Source organism: Lepisosteus platostomus, chromosome 8, assembly GCF_059453375.1.
Source record: "Lepisosteus platostomus isolate fLepPlt1 chromosome 8, fLepPlt1.hap1, whole genome shotgun sequence".
Lineage (NCBI taxonomy): Eukaryota > Metazoa > Chordata > Actinopteri > Semionotiformes > Lepisosteidae > Lepisosteus > Lepisosteus platostomus.
In genome coordinates this window covers 52,359,171-52,377,149 of record NC_142618.1, presented here as the reverse complement: position 1 = coordinate 52,377,149, position 17,979 = coordinate 52,359,171, and the positions used below count along the sequence as shown (strand labels likewise).

General features: G+C 39.2%; 2 protein-coding genes across 21 annotated transcripts in view; one reads left to right on the top strand and one right to left on the bottom strand.

The window, feature by feature from the left end:
• The window catches only part of galnt11 (UDP-N-acetyl-alpha-D-galactosamine:polypeptide N-acetylgalactosaminyltransferase 11 (GalNAc-T11)), a 34,239-nt gene extending 32,277 nt beyond the window's left edge, over positions 1–1,962 (top strand). For all 8 annotated transcript variants that reach the window (XM_088643896.1, XM_088643889.1, XM_088643892.1 and 5 more), the window contains one exon: positions 634–1,962. In XM_088643896.1, the coding sequence (XP_088500022.1) occupies positions 634–765 (132 nt within the window). In that variant the 3' untranslated portion in view covers positions 766–1,962. The remainder of the gene's footprint in view (positions 1–633) is intronic.
• A 2,627-nt stretch (positions 1,963–4,589) lies between these two features.
• The window catches only part of kmt2ca (lysine (K)-specific methyltransferase 2Ca), a 157,301-nt gene continuing 143,911 nt past the window's right edge, over positions 4,590–17,979 (bottom strand). For 12 of the 13 annotated variants that reach the window (XM_088643881.1, XM_088643875.1, XM_088643880.1 and 9 more), the window contains 10 exons: positions 17,019–17,137; positions 16,264–16,371; positions 13,024–14,149; positions 12,666–12,802; positions 10,905–11,047; positions 10,106–10,274; positions 9,364–9,480; positions 8,803–8,876; positions 7,189–7,297; positions 4,590–6,610 (listed from right to left, as the gene is read on the bottom strand). In XM_088643881.1, the coding sequence (XP_088500007.1) occupies positions 6,518–6,610; positions 7,189–7,297; positions 8,803–8,876; positions 9,364–9,480; positions 10,106–10,274; positions 10,905–11,047; positions 12,666–12,802; positions 13,024–14,149; positions 16,264–16,371; positions 17,019–17,137 (2,195 nt within the window). In that variant the 3' untranslated portion in view covers positions 4,590–6,517. The remainder of the gene's footprint in view (positions 6,611–7,188; positions 7,298–8,802; positions 8,877–9,363; positions 9,481–10,105; positions 10,275–10,904; positions 11,048–12,665; positions 12,803–13,023; positions 14,150–16,263; positions 16,372–17,018; positions 17,138–17,979) is intronic. The other variant, XM_088643882.1, reaches the window with a different exon arrangement.

Sequence of the window (17,979 nt, the reverse complement as noted above, 5' to 3'; positions counted from 1 at the left end):
AAAATATTATATATAACTAAGAAAAAAATATTACCACATTATTTGCTAATAATACTGAGAATATTTAGGGACTTTTTGGGTGAGTTTAAGTTAGGTAGGTCTGGATTACATTTTTATATCATTTTCTTATAGGACATAGAAATTTATAAAATACATATGCATGTCAGTTCAAGTCCTCTAAATTTACATTCTGCTTTTCATGCTGCTTAATGAAGTATTTATAATCTGCTACATTTTTATAATACATGCTTTAATTATTGCTGGTAATATTGTCTGTTTAGGCTCATACACAAGCGGTTATTTTTGTAGGACAGTGTGTGGGAAAGTTAGGGGAACAGAGCTCTGCAGGTGCTAGCCTTGGGCTGTTTGAGTGATTCTATTTTCAGCTGTTGGACTGGATGATTTCTTTAGACTGCACTGGTTGAAATCCCCTGACCCAGAAATGAGAGGATGGTGAATTACCACTTTGCACCTTGGCCAACTGAGATTCACAGATCACATCACTGAGTGATGGTTTTTGCAGGGACGTCCATGTGTTATTTCTGTAGCCCAACACAAGGGTTTTTTTTCTCCTAAGAAACCTTGTTTTTATGTGACTTTATTTTTGTTGTTGTTTTTCGTTTTGTCTTCCAGAAGAGTAACCGTCTTTACCAAGTGTCTGTTGGGCAGTGCTTGGCTGTTGTTGACCCACTCAGCCTTAAAGGGTATGTTGCCATGGCAATATGTGATGGTTCTCAATCCCAGCAATGGCAGCTCGAGGACTGATACTGCCAAGAGAAAGAAGGGCCTACATAATTCATAAACACTTACTGGGACTGAGAAACACTCAACTTGGGCCTGAAGGCTCTGTGATGGCAGTCTGCCAGGGGGAGAAATGCCATTGTGTTAAGTCTCTGGATTTGATCCTGGACACGGTAGTTACATGGTGTTTCTGTCAGGAGACAAAAGCACACTTTCTAAAAGGGCCATGTTAATGAAGCATTATTTTGTGTTTTTTGCGGGGGGGATTGAGCAGGTAGGATATAGCCACAGTATTAGCCTTAGACCAAACTGTTCTTGTGAATTACTTTTTTAACTGTTTTTAAAACATTTTAAAACGATAGAATTGCAGTTTTATTTTTATTTCTGGGAACTCTTTAAAGCATAGCTGAACTACATAAAGCATTATTTATAATTTTAACCGGTGTTGTTTGAACCCTCTCAGCAGAACTCTGTAACTGGCACTGCAATCATGAATTGTTTCAAAAAGATTACACAGGAGCAAATGTGAATTTCAGCAACATGTATGACAGCTGTTTACTGAATTTTCCAGAGGTACAGAATGTTTCAGTTGTGCCTGCCATCTTTCTATGATTCTACAGTACTACCCAAAAGCATAATTTTTCTTAATACACAGATTAATGCAGTGTGTTACAATGTATGAGAAGTAATTAGAATATAAAAAGTATATCCTGTATAAATAAGAACATATTGCTTAAAGTATTTCAAAATTGAAATTGGAGTCCAGAATTGTGGTCACCTGTCGTTAAAAGTAATCTATTTTATGATGTCATTGCTTGGCAAATGCTGATTGTAATTATTATAGAAGTTCTTTTTTAAACAGTTTAGTACTGTTGGAATATAATTATTATTATTATGGTTCTTCTACTAAAGCAGCTGATGTCAGTAATATGTGAGGATTTGTGTTAAAATTAAACCTAATACTAGTCACGGGCAAAATCTATTTAAAACAGTGAGAAAACGTAATATTGTGGCAAAACAGGAATAAAGAGACTGAAATGAAACGACGACAGACAAACATGGCAACGTCACAATACAATAAACTGTACAAATGTTACGCTTTCCAAAGGATGCACAAACTGATGCATTTCGTCATTTTTTGTGAATGTCAAGAATTTCAGTTTATTTTTGTTTTCTTTTGTAAATGATGCAAATAATAAAGGTATGAATTAATCCCAACAATGGGCGTCGATGTTTTTTTTTTTTTAAAAAAAAATCGAATAGCTGGATAGATGTCATCTTTCATGTCTTTCTCCCCAAAGTCACACGTCACTGTCTGGGGCAGGAATCTCCAGCCCCGCTTCAGGTCAACCCCGGCCACGTAGTTGTTAATCGTTGAACATTGGATCAGTTTCCAGGTGCTTGGTACAATTGAATTGTGAGGAAGAGCAGGGGCTTTGTTAAATGAATATAGGAATGATTTTGGAACAGAAGCACAGTCCTCAATATCCTCAACTGAGCACATTGCGTATTAAATGGATCAATAACTTCCAAGCCTCCCGGGGTGATTTTTAAGTGACCTATAAAACCCACAAGATCGGAATCACTTTGAGATTAGTGTTAAGAGACCAGATTAATTTGTTTTCGGTGGGGGGGCTCTGTGATCACGAGCCAGCCCACGGGGACTGGGATTCCCCAAGAGGCAGCGCACAACTGAATGAGCGCCGTCAAGGGTGGCATGAGCTTAGTCGTCAGGAGCTGCCATGGCTCTCTCTGGCACAGCGGTGCCTTGGGCGTTAGGTGGCGCCTGTGCCTCCTACCAGCACTCAACCTCATGGTACGGGCCCATTGGTGGCTGAAGCTTGTGAAAATAGTGGCTCCAAAAAAAAGCTGGTGGATTGGAAGGGCCTGTCTACACTCCTTCTTCTTGCCTGTGTTTGGCTGAAGAGTTGGGAGCCCAGATGTGGAAAAACACACAACTGCCCATCTGGGGATATAAGGCGATATTTTTTTTTAAGTACATTCAGTCTCATCCAGATGATACGGGCCGTCCACTTCAAAGACCTGAAAGCAAAATGCTGTAATCATCCCAATTTATACCAGATATATTCCTGCTATTTTTTTAGTTGATGTGTGCATGGCAATTTCAAAAGTAATACAGCTCTCCCAAGTAAATGTACAGAGGAGTTGCTAAACTGCCGAATACAAGAAAGTATGCGGCAAAGCTTTTGAGTTACGATTGCAATACTGTAGTTGGAATTTCTCCCTCCACTGAAGTAGCCTTGTTGAGAGAAAGATCCACATCACGATTCAGAAGTCTGACCCTTGCTTGATGGTAGCCACAACTTGAGCGTGCAGCTTTGTGGTGATTGCAAGTGGACAGCCGTTGAATCTTGTGCTCCATTCCAACACTTTTTACACCATCTACTTATGAGCACTACTCCACTTCAAAGTTGGCACTTTTAAAGAAAATTAGTTAAAAATAGTTAAAATGTCCCCTCAATTATTCAGTTGGTTCTTCAGTGTTTCGTTTGTGTACTGTTTGGATACAGATAGTACCTTTAACATGATATTCAAAATTTGATTTTAGCCTTTGTCAGATATGTCGTAGTAGATTTGGGAAAGGCTAAACAATTATTTTACACATTTGTGGATCTGGAGACCAAAACTCCTTTATTCTAAAATAGTATGCATTTCAACTAGTGTAACTTTTGTGTACTTGTAATTTTCTTCTCACAAATTTTAAAAATTGCTATAAGACATTTTCATACTCCTTGTAACTTGTATTTTAGCAGGCACTTAAAATTTACAGCAATGGAATATTTAGCACTGATATGTTCAACACTTATTAGTTTGTACCCCTCCACCCAGTCATCTCTAGTGTACACCTGGCTGGACTGCTGTGTTAAAACTAGGACTGAAGAAACAGCCGATCACAAGTGTTCAAACTTCCAGCACAAGCCCAATGTTTTCACTGTGATCAGCAAGTTCACAGAACTGGTCCTTCAGTCCATCTTCTACAAAGTTCCTTCACATTTTTATTGAAGAAAAATATTGCAAGCTTACTCATAGTGGCCTTTTCCTGGAAATGAACTAGAAAAAAAAATATAATTCTGAACAGCACAGTGAGACAACTTAAATGCCTACTGGAAAAAATTAAAATATGAACATGTTTGGTTTTATTCTGTTTGTCTGATTGTTTTTACCGTTTTCAAGATGAATGTACTTACTGTGAAATCCAGTATATTTGTCCCAGATGCGGGCACATCAGTGCCAATATGGTGGAAATTTGATGAATTGTTGGGATCTGATCGAGTGGTTTTCAGTTGGATTTGCATGTGTAGCTCCCACTTTAATCTGGGGTGTGCGTAACAATGCAATTTATATTGAAAGTGAAATGCAGAGGTGGAAGCAAGACTTGTTGGGGTCATTTCTGCAACTAGGAGACACCAGGTTATTTTGGCATCATTCTGCAGAATTGTACAATATCCACCTTTTATCAATGAAGTGCCATTTTTGCCTTCAGTACTCTTAACAGAGCTATTGCTTGGAGTCTAATCTTTACTTAACAGCTATAGTATTTGTGATTTTTTCCCCATTGAATAAGACCATTCTGTAATGTCAAAGTTTGCTTTTTCTAGTATTCCACAAGTATCAAGAAAGTCAGTTTGCCTGCAGTCAGGAAGAAGGCACAGTATTTGTTTGTTCCCATTATCTTCCACAAGAGGGCTTTATTATGATATAATAAATTACAATAATACTGAATTATTTATAGTGGCATGATATCTTTATTATGCCTCTTTTAATTGATGAACGCTACCCTAACAACTGTATATTCCAGTAAAACCAGATAAAAGGACAGGCAACAATTTTAGATGTAAAATATTTTATTTTTTTTGTAAATGCTCCTAAATCTGGTTCCACAAACTCCAAAACCCATAACACTCTTTATACTTCAAAAAGGCTTCATTTTGTTGACATTAGGTACTACTATACAGGACAAAGAAAAAAAATTGTAGGACAAATACTGGTAAGGATGTTGGAATATTGTACAAGGAGGAGAAAAATATCCAAGAAACAATTTCATTACAGCTATTTATCAAGAAAAAAATATATACAATTGATTTATCTGAAAGTTAAAAAATACATCATGCCATATACATTACAAGACTGTCTTTGAATATACCAACAGTTTTACAGTCCACTGAAATTGTGCACACAAAAGAAAACTTCATTTCAAACTTAAATGGTTTGTGAAGTGTCAGTACCAGATTTTTTTTACTTGAAAATGAAACGCTAAACTGGCTGAAAATGTAATCACTTCTCCACCAGTCAACACACAGACAGTGTTGGTTTTATTTTTCCTTAAAGAAATGTAAACAAAAACAATCCATACAAACTTTTCCTTGTTTTTTCTGTATTTCAAACCCAACTGCCAGGCTCCTACAATTTGTAAGCAAAAGGCAAATGTAAAATTTCTGAAAACACATCTGCACGACTGAAGCCCTAAGCAGTGTCTTCTACTCTTAAGCCTGCATGATCGGAGTACGAAAGATGGGTCTGTTCATGTTAAAAAGAAGCTTCCAGATTCGGCTTGCGTGGTTTTAGACCTAAAAATTCACAGTTCTCACTAGTTATAATCTCCAACCTGATTTACAGAATAAGGATGTCACAATTTTTCCTTGCGATCCTCAGATCGATGCCTTGATCACAAAAGTCAACATACAACCCAAACAAAAGCAAAAGGAAAGTAATGATTATGGAAACTAGAAAAAAGAAAAAAAATTCAAGTGGTCAGAAGACATTAATTACGACGGTTACAATATTCTAAGTACAACAAAATATTTTCATGTGAATGTTTTTTTTACACATTCTGTACACCACATCTATACACTATATATACTCTGAATGAAATTATGACATCCTTATTAAATTATTTTGTCAAAACAAAAAACAAAGAAAACAACCCAAACAGCCGCAAAGTTAAGGTAGCATTTGGTCAATAATTTCTATATCTTTAAACAATTTTTTCAAACTATATACACTTTGTACAAAGTAACAAGATCTGTTAAATCTGCAGGCAACAGCAGCAGTTTGCTTTCTTCTTTTTTTAATTTTTAAAAATAGCTTCATTCACTTATCCAATAATAAATACAAAAATGTTTCTCTTATTTTACAGAAATCCAAAAAAAAAACAAACTACGATAAACTGACTCATGGAATCAAGTATTTTAAATGTATTTTAGTGCAAGTTAATTTCCCTTAGCTGTATCCCTAAGGAAGTCATCTCAGTACATTCCTTGTTCAGTGGTGTCTACGTTTTTTAATATATTTTTCTATATATATCTTTTTAAACTAGAGGGCCTGCCCCTTTTTAAACAAATAAGGCTGTGGCCAGCACTATGTACGCTCTGGATCCGCTGGTGAATTCTCTCCTACATTCATAATCACTCACCGCAACATGAGCTAGCAGCTCAGCCCTCCGGTTTCTTGTCCAAAATCCTAAAATGTTTTGTCACTCAACTCAGTACTGAAGTGCCAGTGTGTCGCCAATTTGTCTTCTGTCATGAAGAACCCAATTGGCATTGTGCCTTTTTACAAGTCATCTCCAAGAAATCAATATTATCACAAAACATTGGACTCCAACCCTACTCATATTCCCGCTGCTAAACCCACCCCACCCCAAGCACAGCCCTTCCCTCCCCCCCCCCAGTATTGAAAGATCTTTAGTTTCAAACACTTCTTCCAAAGGAACAAGTGCATCTGTAAAAAAAAAGATGGCCAAGGAATGCGATTTTCAGTTCATCCACTTTCGGCAGTTTACAGCTCCACAGTGACAAGGAATCTTATGCTGGTCGTCTTCAAAGTCAAACTTGTAGTCATAACACAGCTGAAAACAAAAAAGGGAATAGCTCGTAAAGGTTTCATTTTTTTTTTTACAACTGACTAATGCGTAAACAGCTTTCAAAGAGAACGGAAAAAGATAAAGGACAGCCTGTGATGATTTATCGCGGGAAAGAAATAATAAGAACAATATTTTCCTTCCTTGGTGGCTCCAAACGAAACGCCTGACCAAAACTGATACAGTACATGTACTATCAATCACTGAAATTAAATATAATGCAAACCTAAATATTAAACATCATTCACCATTAAATATCATGTCGTCATTCTCCTGGTGTCATTTTAGGCATCCTGTGAATACCTTCCACCAACAAAACATGGTATATGTCAAACAAAACACCCCCGCACACTAGCGTAATAATACTCTTGATTATCATGTGCAACGATGCACACAAACTACTCAACATGTCCGGCATAAGGATGGGATTCTTCAAACAAGGAAATTGGAGAACACAGGATATCAAACTCTCAAATTGAACTGAATTTGAATTGAAATTATCATTAAAGCTGGTAAGCACACAACATAGGGTTTCAAACAAAGAACCAAAGCAGAAGATTTCCAACCTCTTCTCCTTTTTGAATCCTCCTGTTAGAGCTGATGATGATTTTATGTCCTCTTTCAAAGGTCACTACCTCAGCTATACAGTTTGGTGCACAAGAATGGTTGATATACCTGTTGGGAAAACAAAACGTTTCTCAAAACTTGCCCAACGCTTGCATTAATTATACACACACAGTGCAATTTTAAAACAAACAGTTCAGGTGGGTAGCTGGATCAGCATGTTTAGGCTGCAAAGGAACAAGTAATAGGCTTTTTTCCATCCTGAAGAGAAGAAAGAAAACAACTTTCTGAAACGTTGTATTATCTTTAAAACAAAAATACTAGAGTGGATAGCAAAAAACTACTTGTATATATATCTGACTTATATACTCCTTCTCTGAACATCTCCTGCACAGAGAGCCCTATGCTAATTGATTACTAACGCTCTCTGACTACAAAGTCAGAGGTGTCTTTTAAAAAGCAGGTGAGCACCTGGCCTAGGCTAAGCAACAGTAACATATCTGAGATTCCAGGCTTTCAGTTGAATCTGTAAGAAGAACAGCTCTTTAATAAGGTCTGCTAGGGGGCTGGCAGTGTCAAATGCTAGCTTAGTGCAAAAAAAAAGGAATGACAAATTATTAATGAGCTTCCATTTTCTTGCCACTTAAGAACAGGCTGGGGCAGCATACCACACTGTTCAATGTATTACGAAAGGTCACGGAGTGTACTATTAAATAATGAACATTAAATGCTCAGTACAAAACAGCAATGTAATACTTGAAGCTGCTTGGTGGCTCCATCAAACGTCTGTGACCAAAACTGATACAGTGCATGTGCTATCAATCACTGAACATTAAATACAATGCAAACCTATATATTAAACATCAGATGAAAAAAATAACTTTTAAGAGACTTTGGATATCGATTAAATGCTCTTGGCGTCACTGTCATTGACTATTCATGACGGACGCACCTGAGCGATTGTTTATTAGTGCAAAACCACATCATTAGTGACAAAGCCGACTGGGTATAGGACAGGGGACTTAATCTACTGAATGTCATGGTGAAAATCTAGTAAGAAAAACACAAGAGCGAACATGATCCGATTATCAAGAGGAAAAAATGCCTTTGTGTCACCAGTATGGGGAGAACGGACCAAGTTCCTACAAGTAGATTTGTTCATGGTGAAGCCCACTCCCCGTTATCGATGAATGTTTTTGTGTAGACTGCCCTGACAGTCATAAGCAAGCGTGGCAGAACGATACATAGTATTAGCGTACACAAGACCAATTAATTGGGAGGTATAAGTGGGACGGTGTGGTGACATTTGTCTCTGCTTCACTTGCACTGATCAATAGCAATCTGAGTGCATGGTGCTGTATTGATCCCGTCCTGAGACCTCACTTGACCTTCTGACACACTAACATTCCAACAGGATCCTACACACCACTCCTGCTACTTTTGCAACAGTGGCTTTCTTGCTAGATGATCATGTGAGTTATAGTGTGGACAGCCTACTTGATAGATGTGAATTTACTTAACATTTGTAACACTATGAGAGGAATGGGACAAATTCTCAAGACAGCATCTAAATGTGCTATTTGCAGAACAACCAGGCATCCTGTCAATGGTCCTACCTGGCTGGACCTCCTGTCAGTGTTGCATCAATGACATGTTCACTGTCAATTCGAAACATGTAGACTCCACGGTTCTGCAAAACACACCAGCACCAGAATACTGATTGGAACGAAAGTACTTGGATACTCAGAAAAGGCTGACTTGCAATGAAAAAAAAGCATTTGTCATACCTAGATTATGGCACAACTTAATAACAGCTACTACATTAGCCATTCAACCATTATTGTTTGAAACATATACAAAGCTGAGTTTCAACAATATAATAGCTAGCATTCAGGACTGCCACAGAATAATCTAAGGATAGTTTTGCTCAGAAAGACTTATCTTAAGTCAGATTTTTTCCCCATAATTTTTCTCGTTTAGAGCATGCTTTGGTGAACAATCTACCATTATTAATCGGTGGTCACAGTGACTTTAAAATAGACTGTTCAACAAGCACAGCTATGTCTTTCATTTCTGCACTATGGATTGTTATTGTACAATGACAATGACATATACTTTCGCTTTAGATAGACAAATGGCCTAATAGGTTCCTGAACATCGGGGTGTAATTGCCATACCTGAGATTCATAAAGCTTTTCTTTCCTGTTTGCAACTTCATTACGTATGATGGTTCCAATGTACTCAATGACCATGGTGTATTTTTCAATGTCTCTGGCAGCGTATAGTCCCAAACCCTGTCAACAATGTGCAAGTTAACACAATCGAATAAAATAAAAGCCTTGTATACACCTTATACTCTCAATCATTTCTATTTTTTGAGAAACAAAAGTACTTTAAATTAAAATTAATCAATGCAATCACAGATTACACAGTGGTCGAGAAACCATTTTAATCAAATAAAAGGATACAGAGAAAGTCTAATACAATCATTTTGAAATTAAGTGCAGTTAAGATCATGCCAAACATAACTTGCAAGTCTCTAAAACTGGTCCCCTGACAACTGTCCTAAGGAGTGTGTGGAATACAGATTATTCCATAGGTCCTAGTACTACTGAACAAAAAAACGATCAGAGCCAGAAAAACTAGTGTAATAGTCTTTTTGTAAGAGTTCCATGATGTACTGCTCCTAAAGCACTAGTGTTCTGTTTCGATGTTCATTTTTTGTCACAACACCTCCTATAAACTTGTCTTTGGCTGATTTACACTTTGTTTTTAAACGGGACATTAAAATTTAGCTAATTATGAAACAAAGTGAGATGTTTTTCACTTCACACCTCAGTACCAGAGCAGCTTAGCCACATTAGTCTCACAAGTGCAGTTGAGTGGTGATGCCGATTCTGAATTCTGAGTTTTACTGACCTGGATGCGAGACCGGGCCAGATAAACATTGCTCTTCCACTCGGTTTTCATTTTGCGGTACTGAGAGGACTTGGAATGAACAAACTGTTTGCTGTATGGTGCATTGAGCTCCCCAGTCACTGTACTCTGAAAGGACTTCGATGTGCTGGTGCTGTTCAGTGTGTGAGGCCTGCAAGATTTAGGGGGCCACAAGAAACAAAAAAAAAAAGACTGAAGTCTTTTCACCCTTAGAAAAATACGCAACAAGAGACAAGACGACAAAACGCAAAGGCTTAAGATGAGAATGACGGCAACAACCACTTAAGAGGGCCAAGAAAAAACATCCAAGAGTTTGAAAAGGGGGGAAAAAATGTTAGATGTCAGAGACAGGTTTATAAAATAAAACTTTGCTGATACTTAGTCACACTAAGAAATCACTCTAGGAAAGACTAGAGTTGAGAGAATCACAATGCTAAAAGAGGCCAGAAATTGCAAACACAGAACTAACACATCAGCTGCTTTACCAGGAGCATTTCCTTCAAGAAGCATTACTGAGAAAGAAACATTTTGATTCAAGTGGACGATTTCACGGACACCAGAAATGGAGACTGAGCCAAAACCCCTTTGAACAACCTTAAAACACTCAGCAAAAGGAAGAAATGCAGGCAGATCTTATGTGCTCGGAGATGAAGCCATTCCCCAGATGCCAGCTTGCGACACAGAGCTCAGGACTGTGGGACGTTCCCACAGCAGGAAGAATGCAAGGCACAAGACCCAGAACACCAACGATTGTATTTGAAGTTGAAATCAGACAAAATACCTTAACACAAACCTCTTGACATGGGAACTCATTTTGGGCTCAGAGCGCGCACAGCCTGTGGGGTTGATGGCCAGAGGCAATTCCATTAAAGGATTTCGGCCATAGCGGAATGTGTAGTTTTCACAGGCCTCAACCCCAGGGAGCTGGAAAAAATAAAAACACAAAAATGTGAGTTTTTTTTGTGTTAAGATGAGAAAGCTAAAACTTTCAGTACCTACTTCTGTAATGAAGTCTATCATCACTAACGTTGAACCTGCACAGCCTGTTCAACAAAACGGCCAGAAACTGCTAGAAATACTGGATTTCTATTTTAAATTGAAATTTTCCTAATCATCCATAGCTTAAAACATCTCTGTTTGTGTATAGCAAGTTTGAAAACACAATCTAGTTAAAAATTGCATGACAGGATGACAAATTTCAATAAAATATTTCAAGTCGTGTTTTAAGTTGTCACTTTAGCCTTCTTGTCCACAGTTGCAAAAGTCTGAGGAAGTTTACTCTTCCTCAAAAGAATAATGCATTTCTAGAAGACAGTCACACATACATTTAACAATGGCTTCACTGAGCATGAAACTTGTTTCTTTTAAACTTTTTCTTTCAACCAGACTGATTAAAGTTGCCTGTGATTTAAAAATGATGGCCTCAGGTTTCATAAGGTGAAACCTTATGTTAACAATCTGAGGGTGAAACCTTATGAAACGTTACAGCTTTGGTCTACCAGCTACTTTTGTGTATAACATTTATATCCATAAAATTAGGTTTACAGTAAGCAATATTTCCATAACTGCACATCTAAGAGGGTAAACCACAGAAATATTTCAAGATAAAATTGAATATTAGAAAAAAGTTAGAGCATAATGCTTCTCAGTGAGCAAATAATGTAAAAATACACACACCATACACAAATATATCTAGTAAAATGACAAATATGTACTGTTAGTAAGTGTTTTTTTGTTGTAAAGTTGGGGAACTGTATTTAAATGTGATATAACACAAAGGCAGTGACAAAACTCTGTAGGTCAAATATGAGCTTGGTCTTGTGCAAACTGTGCAGTTTGACATTTCCTACCAGAACACCATTTAGACAGAGATCTTACATCTGCAAAACTTCCCATTCCTTCATGAACAAATTTAAGGGTGACAAAACTCATTCACACAAAATACCAGAGAACATGCAGTTTTTAGACAAGAGCAAAACAAAAAGGCATGTGTGCTCTCATGTCTGTGCTGCACACACAACTTGTTTAATCCACAGGCCTCATTCAGGTGAGGGTCACTGTTTCCAGATCAGCTGTATACCATCAAGTACTAATTAGGTTTTTTCTAGTTTTGAAAATAAAAACTGGTTAAAAAGCATTTAAAGTATGGCCAGGTGTGTGTATAATCATTCTACAGCTATGAGACTTGAAAACGATTTGCACGTGCAGTATAAACTACAAAAAATATCTATATAAGCACCATAAGCACTTATTAGATAAACAGCATTTAATGAGTTCACTTTAGGAGAAAATATGATTAAAGACTGTTCTACAAGAGGTACATTATTCAGACTAAAAGTCAGTGAAGTCTCCATGAGAGACATCAGAAGCGTTAGACTCAAGACTTGGCAGAGTCTTCACCCATCCCAAATCTAGAAAAGAAAACTGATCCATCCTTATACTATTAACAATATGTGGGCATCATGTCAGGCCACAGACTGAATAATAAATAGCAGGTGTTACAGGTGTTTGGGCTGTATTATATATATAGATAAACCCTTACAGATTCAGCTATCCTAGTCACAGCAGAGACCGTGAGGCCGAAGAGGTCTTCTCCTTTCAGGTACACTGGGAATAGTTTCAATGTACCAGACTCATTGCGCCGTTCTGCTACCGGCTCCAAAACCTTATCCCAGACCCCTGCAAGAAACCACAAACAGCATTAAAAAACACAATGAACACTGGGGCATTGTGGAAGACGTGCCCCAGAAAATTAGGAGAGCCTGTTTCAGGACCAACACCTGCTCAACCCGAGCTCCAATATCACGAGTATTAGAAAAACACGCATCTGTTTGACTTTCCGTTTTACCAAGAATCGGTGCTTAGCTGTGTTAAAAAGAGGAGTCTTTGACAGTCTTTACCTTTCGGAGTACTATCGGTGAGAACCAGATCCTCGTAGCCCTGCTCCACGACTCTGATGGTGAACTCGGGCTTGCTGTCCTTTTCGTCGATGGAGCAGAGGTAGCGGCAGCGCCGGTTGCTATAGCGCATGCTCCAGTAGAGTCGGCTGGCTTCATAGCCCACGGGGTAGATGGCAGTGGGACCATGGAAAGCCTGCATCTGGTGAGGCAGCAGCTGGCCAATGGCGTGGAAAATGAGGCTGCCGACACGGAAAGTGTGGTCCCTCTCGCCCCGCTGCACGATGCTGGCGATCTGCCTCACCTCGTCCCGCTGCACGTACACTCTGCGGAACACGGCGAAGTACCTGAGCTCGTGCTCGTGGGTGCCCGCCCGGGGCCGGTGCATGTGGCAGAGCATGGTCTTATCCTTGAAGAACATGCACTGGGCCTTGAGGGCACAGGTGAAGTGGTAGATGTTGGTGCAGCGCAGCCGGTGGCACCCGCTGGTGGCGCCCATTTTCTGACAGTATACGCATTTCATGGACAGCCCGCGCCTCAGTGCCAGCTCCACGTTGATCAGCGCCCCCGCCTGCGTCTCGTAGACCTCTGTGGACCACAGCGCGCAGTTCAGGTGCACCCAGAGGTCAAGGTCAAGGTTAAGGAGCCTGGCAGGCCCATCTGTCATACCGTCGCCTTCCTCATGGCAGAAGCAGCATTTCCGGTGGTCTTTAGGGAGCAGTTCTGGCCTCAGGGAGGTCCCAAGCTTCTGCAGGAGCTCGTCGATCTCGTCCTCGCAAGGCAGCTTGAAGTTGCCTTTCGGGAGCACAATCTGGACGCTCCACTTCCTCCACCGCATGCCTTTCCACCTCTTCCCCGCGTGCCGGGAGTCCTCGAAAGCGTTGTGGACAGCCCTGGGTCGGGGCTTCAGCTTCACCGTGACCTTCAGCACATCGGGCTTGGCGTCGATCTTGGCGGCTTCCAAGGCAGCAGTGGGGAAGGTGATGGGAGGAGTCAGGGGAGGAGACTCCTTCGGCTGCAGCTGTGGCAAGCAGTGGACATCTAGCATGGAGGTGTTGTTGCTGTACTGGTGAAGGGTTTTGGAAGTCGCCTCTTTGGCTTTGGAATCGGACAGGACAGTAATAGCTTCCTGTGAAAAGAAGAGTTGCAAAGGAGTTGGATGAAAGTTCAGATGTAAAACCTCCTGAGGACTTTTATGGCACTTAACCACACAGAAAAAAAAGGACAAGGACGGTATTAAGAACGGAATTTATAAAAGCTCACAACTGCTGCAGGACATTTCAGGTTGAAAATGAGAAACCTTTGGTTAAAAAGGGCTTTAGGGCTTTCAATCAATTTTCAGTTTTAAGAAAGGTCAAGATTAAAAAAAAAAAAATCAAGTCAGAAAAATATACAATACCGAAAAGGCAACTGCAACCTGTTTTGATATCCAGGGCGATACTTCAACCATTGTAAAAAATGATAAAGATCAAGGTCCTGGATAACACCAGAGATGAGCGCTCAACCACGCCAACTTAAAAGAACATGCATAAATCACAGATATTAACTGGTGAACTGTTGAAAAACAAATGAACTGTTTGGTATGGTCACCACAAATACATCCTCAAGCCATGTGGCTATTGCAAAAAAAGCAAACCCTCATTAATAATAATAATAATAATAATAATAATAATAATAATAATAATAATGTTTCTTTATTAGCCCTATACAATTTCTTGCATTAGGAATTCATCTTTTTCACATACCCCAGCTTTTCTCCATGGAGACACAGACAGGGAAAGAAGCTTGGGATCAGAGAGCAGGGTCGGCCATTGTACGGCCCCTGGAGCAGTTAGGGTTAAGGGCCTTGCTCAGGGGCCCAACGGAGTAGGATTCCTCCGTTGGCCGCAGGATTTGAACCGGCAACCTTCCAGTCACAGGCGCAGATCCTTAGCCACAGAGCCACCGCTCCGCTTTATTCAGATTCTGTATTTCATAATACAAATCTTTAACTTGTTGAAGATACAAAAGAATACTGGGATGCTAACAACCTTTCAAATTGTTTGCTGCAGGATACTGAGAATTAGCTCCATTCTCCATTACCTTCCATGGCTCTTTAAAAGCGACAAGGCCAAAAACCCTTAATCGCTTTTGGTAAACATCAAGTCCGTGCGCCAATGCTAATCCCTCTGTGCAAAACGTGGTCAATGTTTTCCTTTCGTTCACTCTGCTCGTCATAGCTTTAAAACCTTAAACTATACACGTAAAAAAAAAAAAGCACTGGAAAAAAATTACCTTTGTCTTATTTCATTGACTATTGAAACGAAAAGCAGAGTTCAATGGAAATGGTGGAAAAAAAACATAAGGTTTTTCCTAGGTTGTGGTGAAAAGTAAGACATTTGAGATTTTTATTGCTCATTTTTCTGACATGATCTTGTACAGAAACCTCAGGGCATATTTATAAGGGTCATTATCAGAAGCTGTGCAGAAATGAAGCAAACTGCTTAGGCCTCCTGAATGGAGTTGATCTCTATGAAACTAGTTATGGCAGGTTTGAGCCTGGGTCGTGCCACTAGTTGACTTTAACCAGGATTTCCCAGGGGTGGCTCAAAGTTAGGCAGGCCACAAATGTCCTCATTCTCTCCCACATGCAGCTGTAGGTTTGCAGCTGTGAGCCGAAATGGAAACAACTGTCGACTCCAAGCTGGGTGGGTACCTGTACCCAACTGAAGGCAGGTTTACAAAGGATAATTTCATTCATCTCTGTAAGCAATCAAGGATCTGCATCTGTGTCTGCATTTAAGAGAACCGTTAAAAGTCTTGTGATGCAATGGCATTTATTCCAGACCTTATTATGATGAAAACTCACAGGAATGAAGTCTTAATGAACAAAAAATAATTCAAAGTGGTTTCAATTTGTCCCCAAGGACAGTCAAAAATCAGGTGACAGCAGAAACTCACACCATTATCCCTGTATATTTTTTTCATCTGTTAGTGTCACCTGTATATTATCCCACAGAGGTATACTGCATGCAGAGCTCAACTAGACTTTAAATTATGACATTACTGGGAGCACGGTTCACTGCCCACATAACATAGTTACACATGTGCTTGTTCATACAATAACCTGTAATCCTTTTGCCATACAGTAAATATACTTTCATTCCACCCTTTCTTTGCCTTACATGAGGTTGCTAAAAATAAAATTTGCATTTGTTGATCTGCCAGAATGAGTCGGGCATACAGAATTCCTGCCATTCATACCTTGGCCTCCGTGGTTTTGGACTGAATGGCTGTGCAGTACAGAACAAAGCAGTTGTGGCTGCAGAAGACCATGTTCCCCTCTGTTCTCCCTGGTCCGTCCCGCGAGTCCTGGGAAATAGAAGTCAAGGATAACCATTCTTCTCTCCAAAGAGCGCTGCTCTCATCTGCCTTCAAATCATTATAAATTATCATTCAAATGCAGACCAAGTGACACAGTGGGAATCAAAGATCAAAGAATCTTCTTGCATCAACCTTTGTTGATGCCAAAAGGAGTTATTAAATTTGCATATTGTAAGAACATCAAAGGTATCACAGATTTGAATAACCTGCATTTCAAAAGATTAACCATTTGCGAACTTTGGGCCTCTGAACATTTACATTTCTGTCATGATTTTTTCTACCTTTCAGCTCCTATCAGTTAACCTCCTAACTGCTCTGCAACAGTGCACTGCCCTTGATAAAAAATGAATCTGTATGTCTCGTAATTATGCTTTTGTGTGCCCCTGAGCCAGAACTTGACAAATCTCCACTTTGATGTGAGTCTCAGCAGCTGCCTGAGATCAGGACCTGAAGTGAAACGTTTCTGACTCTGGGGAATGAGTGTATAGAATTTTATGCAAACTTCTGGAAGCACTGGGAGCAGAAATTTCTAATTACAGAACAATTAATCCTTAACAATGAATAGTTTCCTGAAAGACTTGGACAACATGACTTCAAGCCACAGCAACTGGAGCTTGTGTATTCTGGAGTATTACCTGTCCAGCAGAAGGCAAGTCTTTGGTGGATTTCCTTACTCCATTTCCAAGAACCACAACCTTGCAGTGACAGCACCACTGTGGTTTCAGTCCAGGGTCTCCTTTCACCACAGCCGAACCTAAAACACATTCCCACGTTTCAAACAGGATGCAGTGACAGACTCCAGTACACTTGCAATCAGACCATTTTTATTTTTGGCGTTAGTGGCTGGCAAGGGCTAAAAATACACCTAAAAGATTTCTTTTGTGTGGTAAGGAGGTTTCTTAAGCTGTTTCAAAGATTTTGACAGGTTCAAACCACTAAAAAAAGCATTCAAAGAGCTACAAAATCATGAACCTTGTATTTGGAATAAACTTTTTTCAACTGACTCAGGATTATAACTTTTCCACAGAATTTAGTCCTCAATAAGTCTGTTTTTACCAGAAATCAAAATTGTTAAAATAGCTGCATTGAAAAAATTAACAAAAATAAATGTATCCTATTCTAAGACCACAACAATAAAATCACTGGACACCATACAGCACAGTTAAACATCCACATGAGCAGAAGTAAACAAGTAAACAAAATGTAGTGAATTTTAAAATAACGTATTCTTCATTTAGGGCTTCAAAATCAACAAGGTTGATTTAACACCTTCATTAGACACAATCTGAGATTAAAACACTTAAACCTTAAGAGGTTTCACACTAACAAGCCTTACCAAAACCATTAGCTCATCTGTTAACTTCTCAGAACATTGGCAAAATCAATACTGATGCACAACAACACTTGGAAACACAGAGCCTGTTTGTCAATACAATTGTAAGGCTTTTACGTAAGAGACATTTATATATTTGTGAAAGGGGTTGGATATAATACTTAGGACTACTTTCTCATTATCTATAATAAAATATTTGTAACAACAGTTTTTATTTTATATTAATAAAATACTTATTTCATCAGATCAATTCACTAAAATTA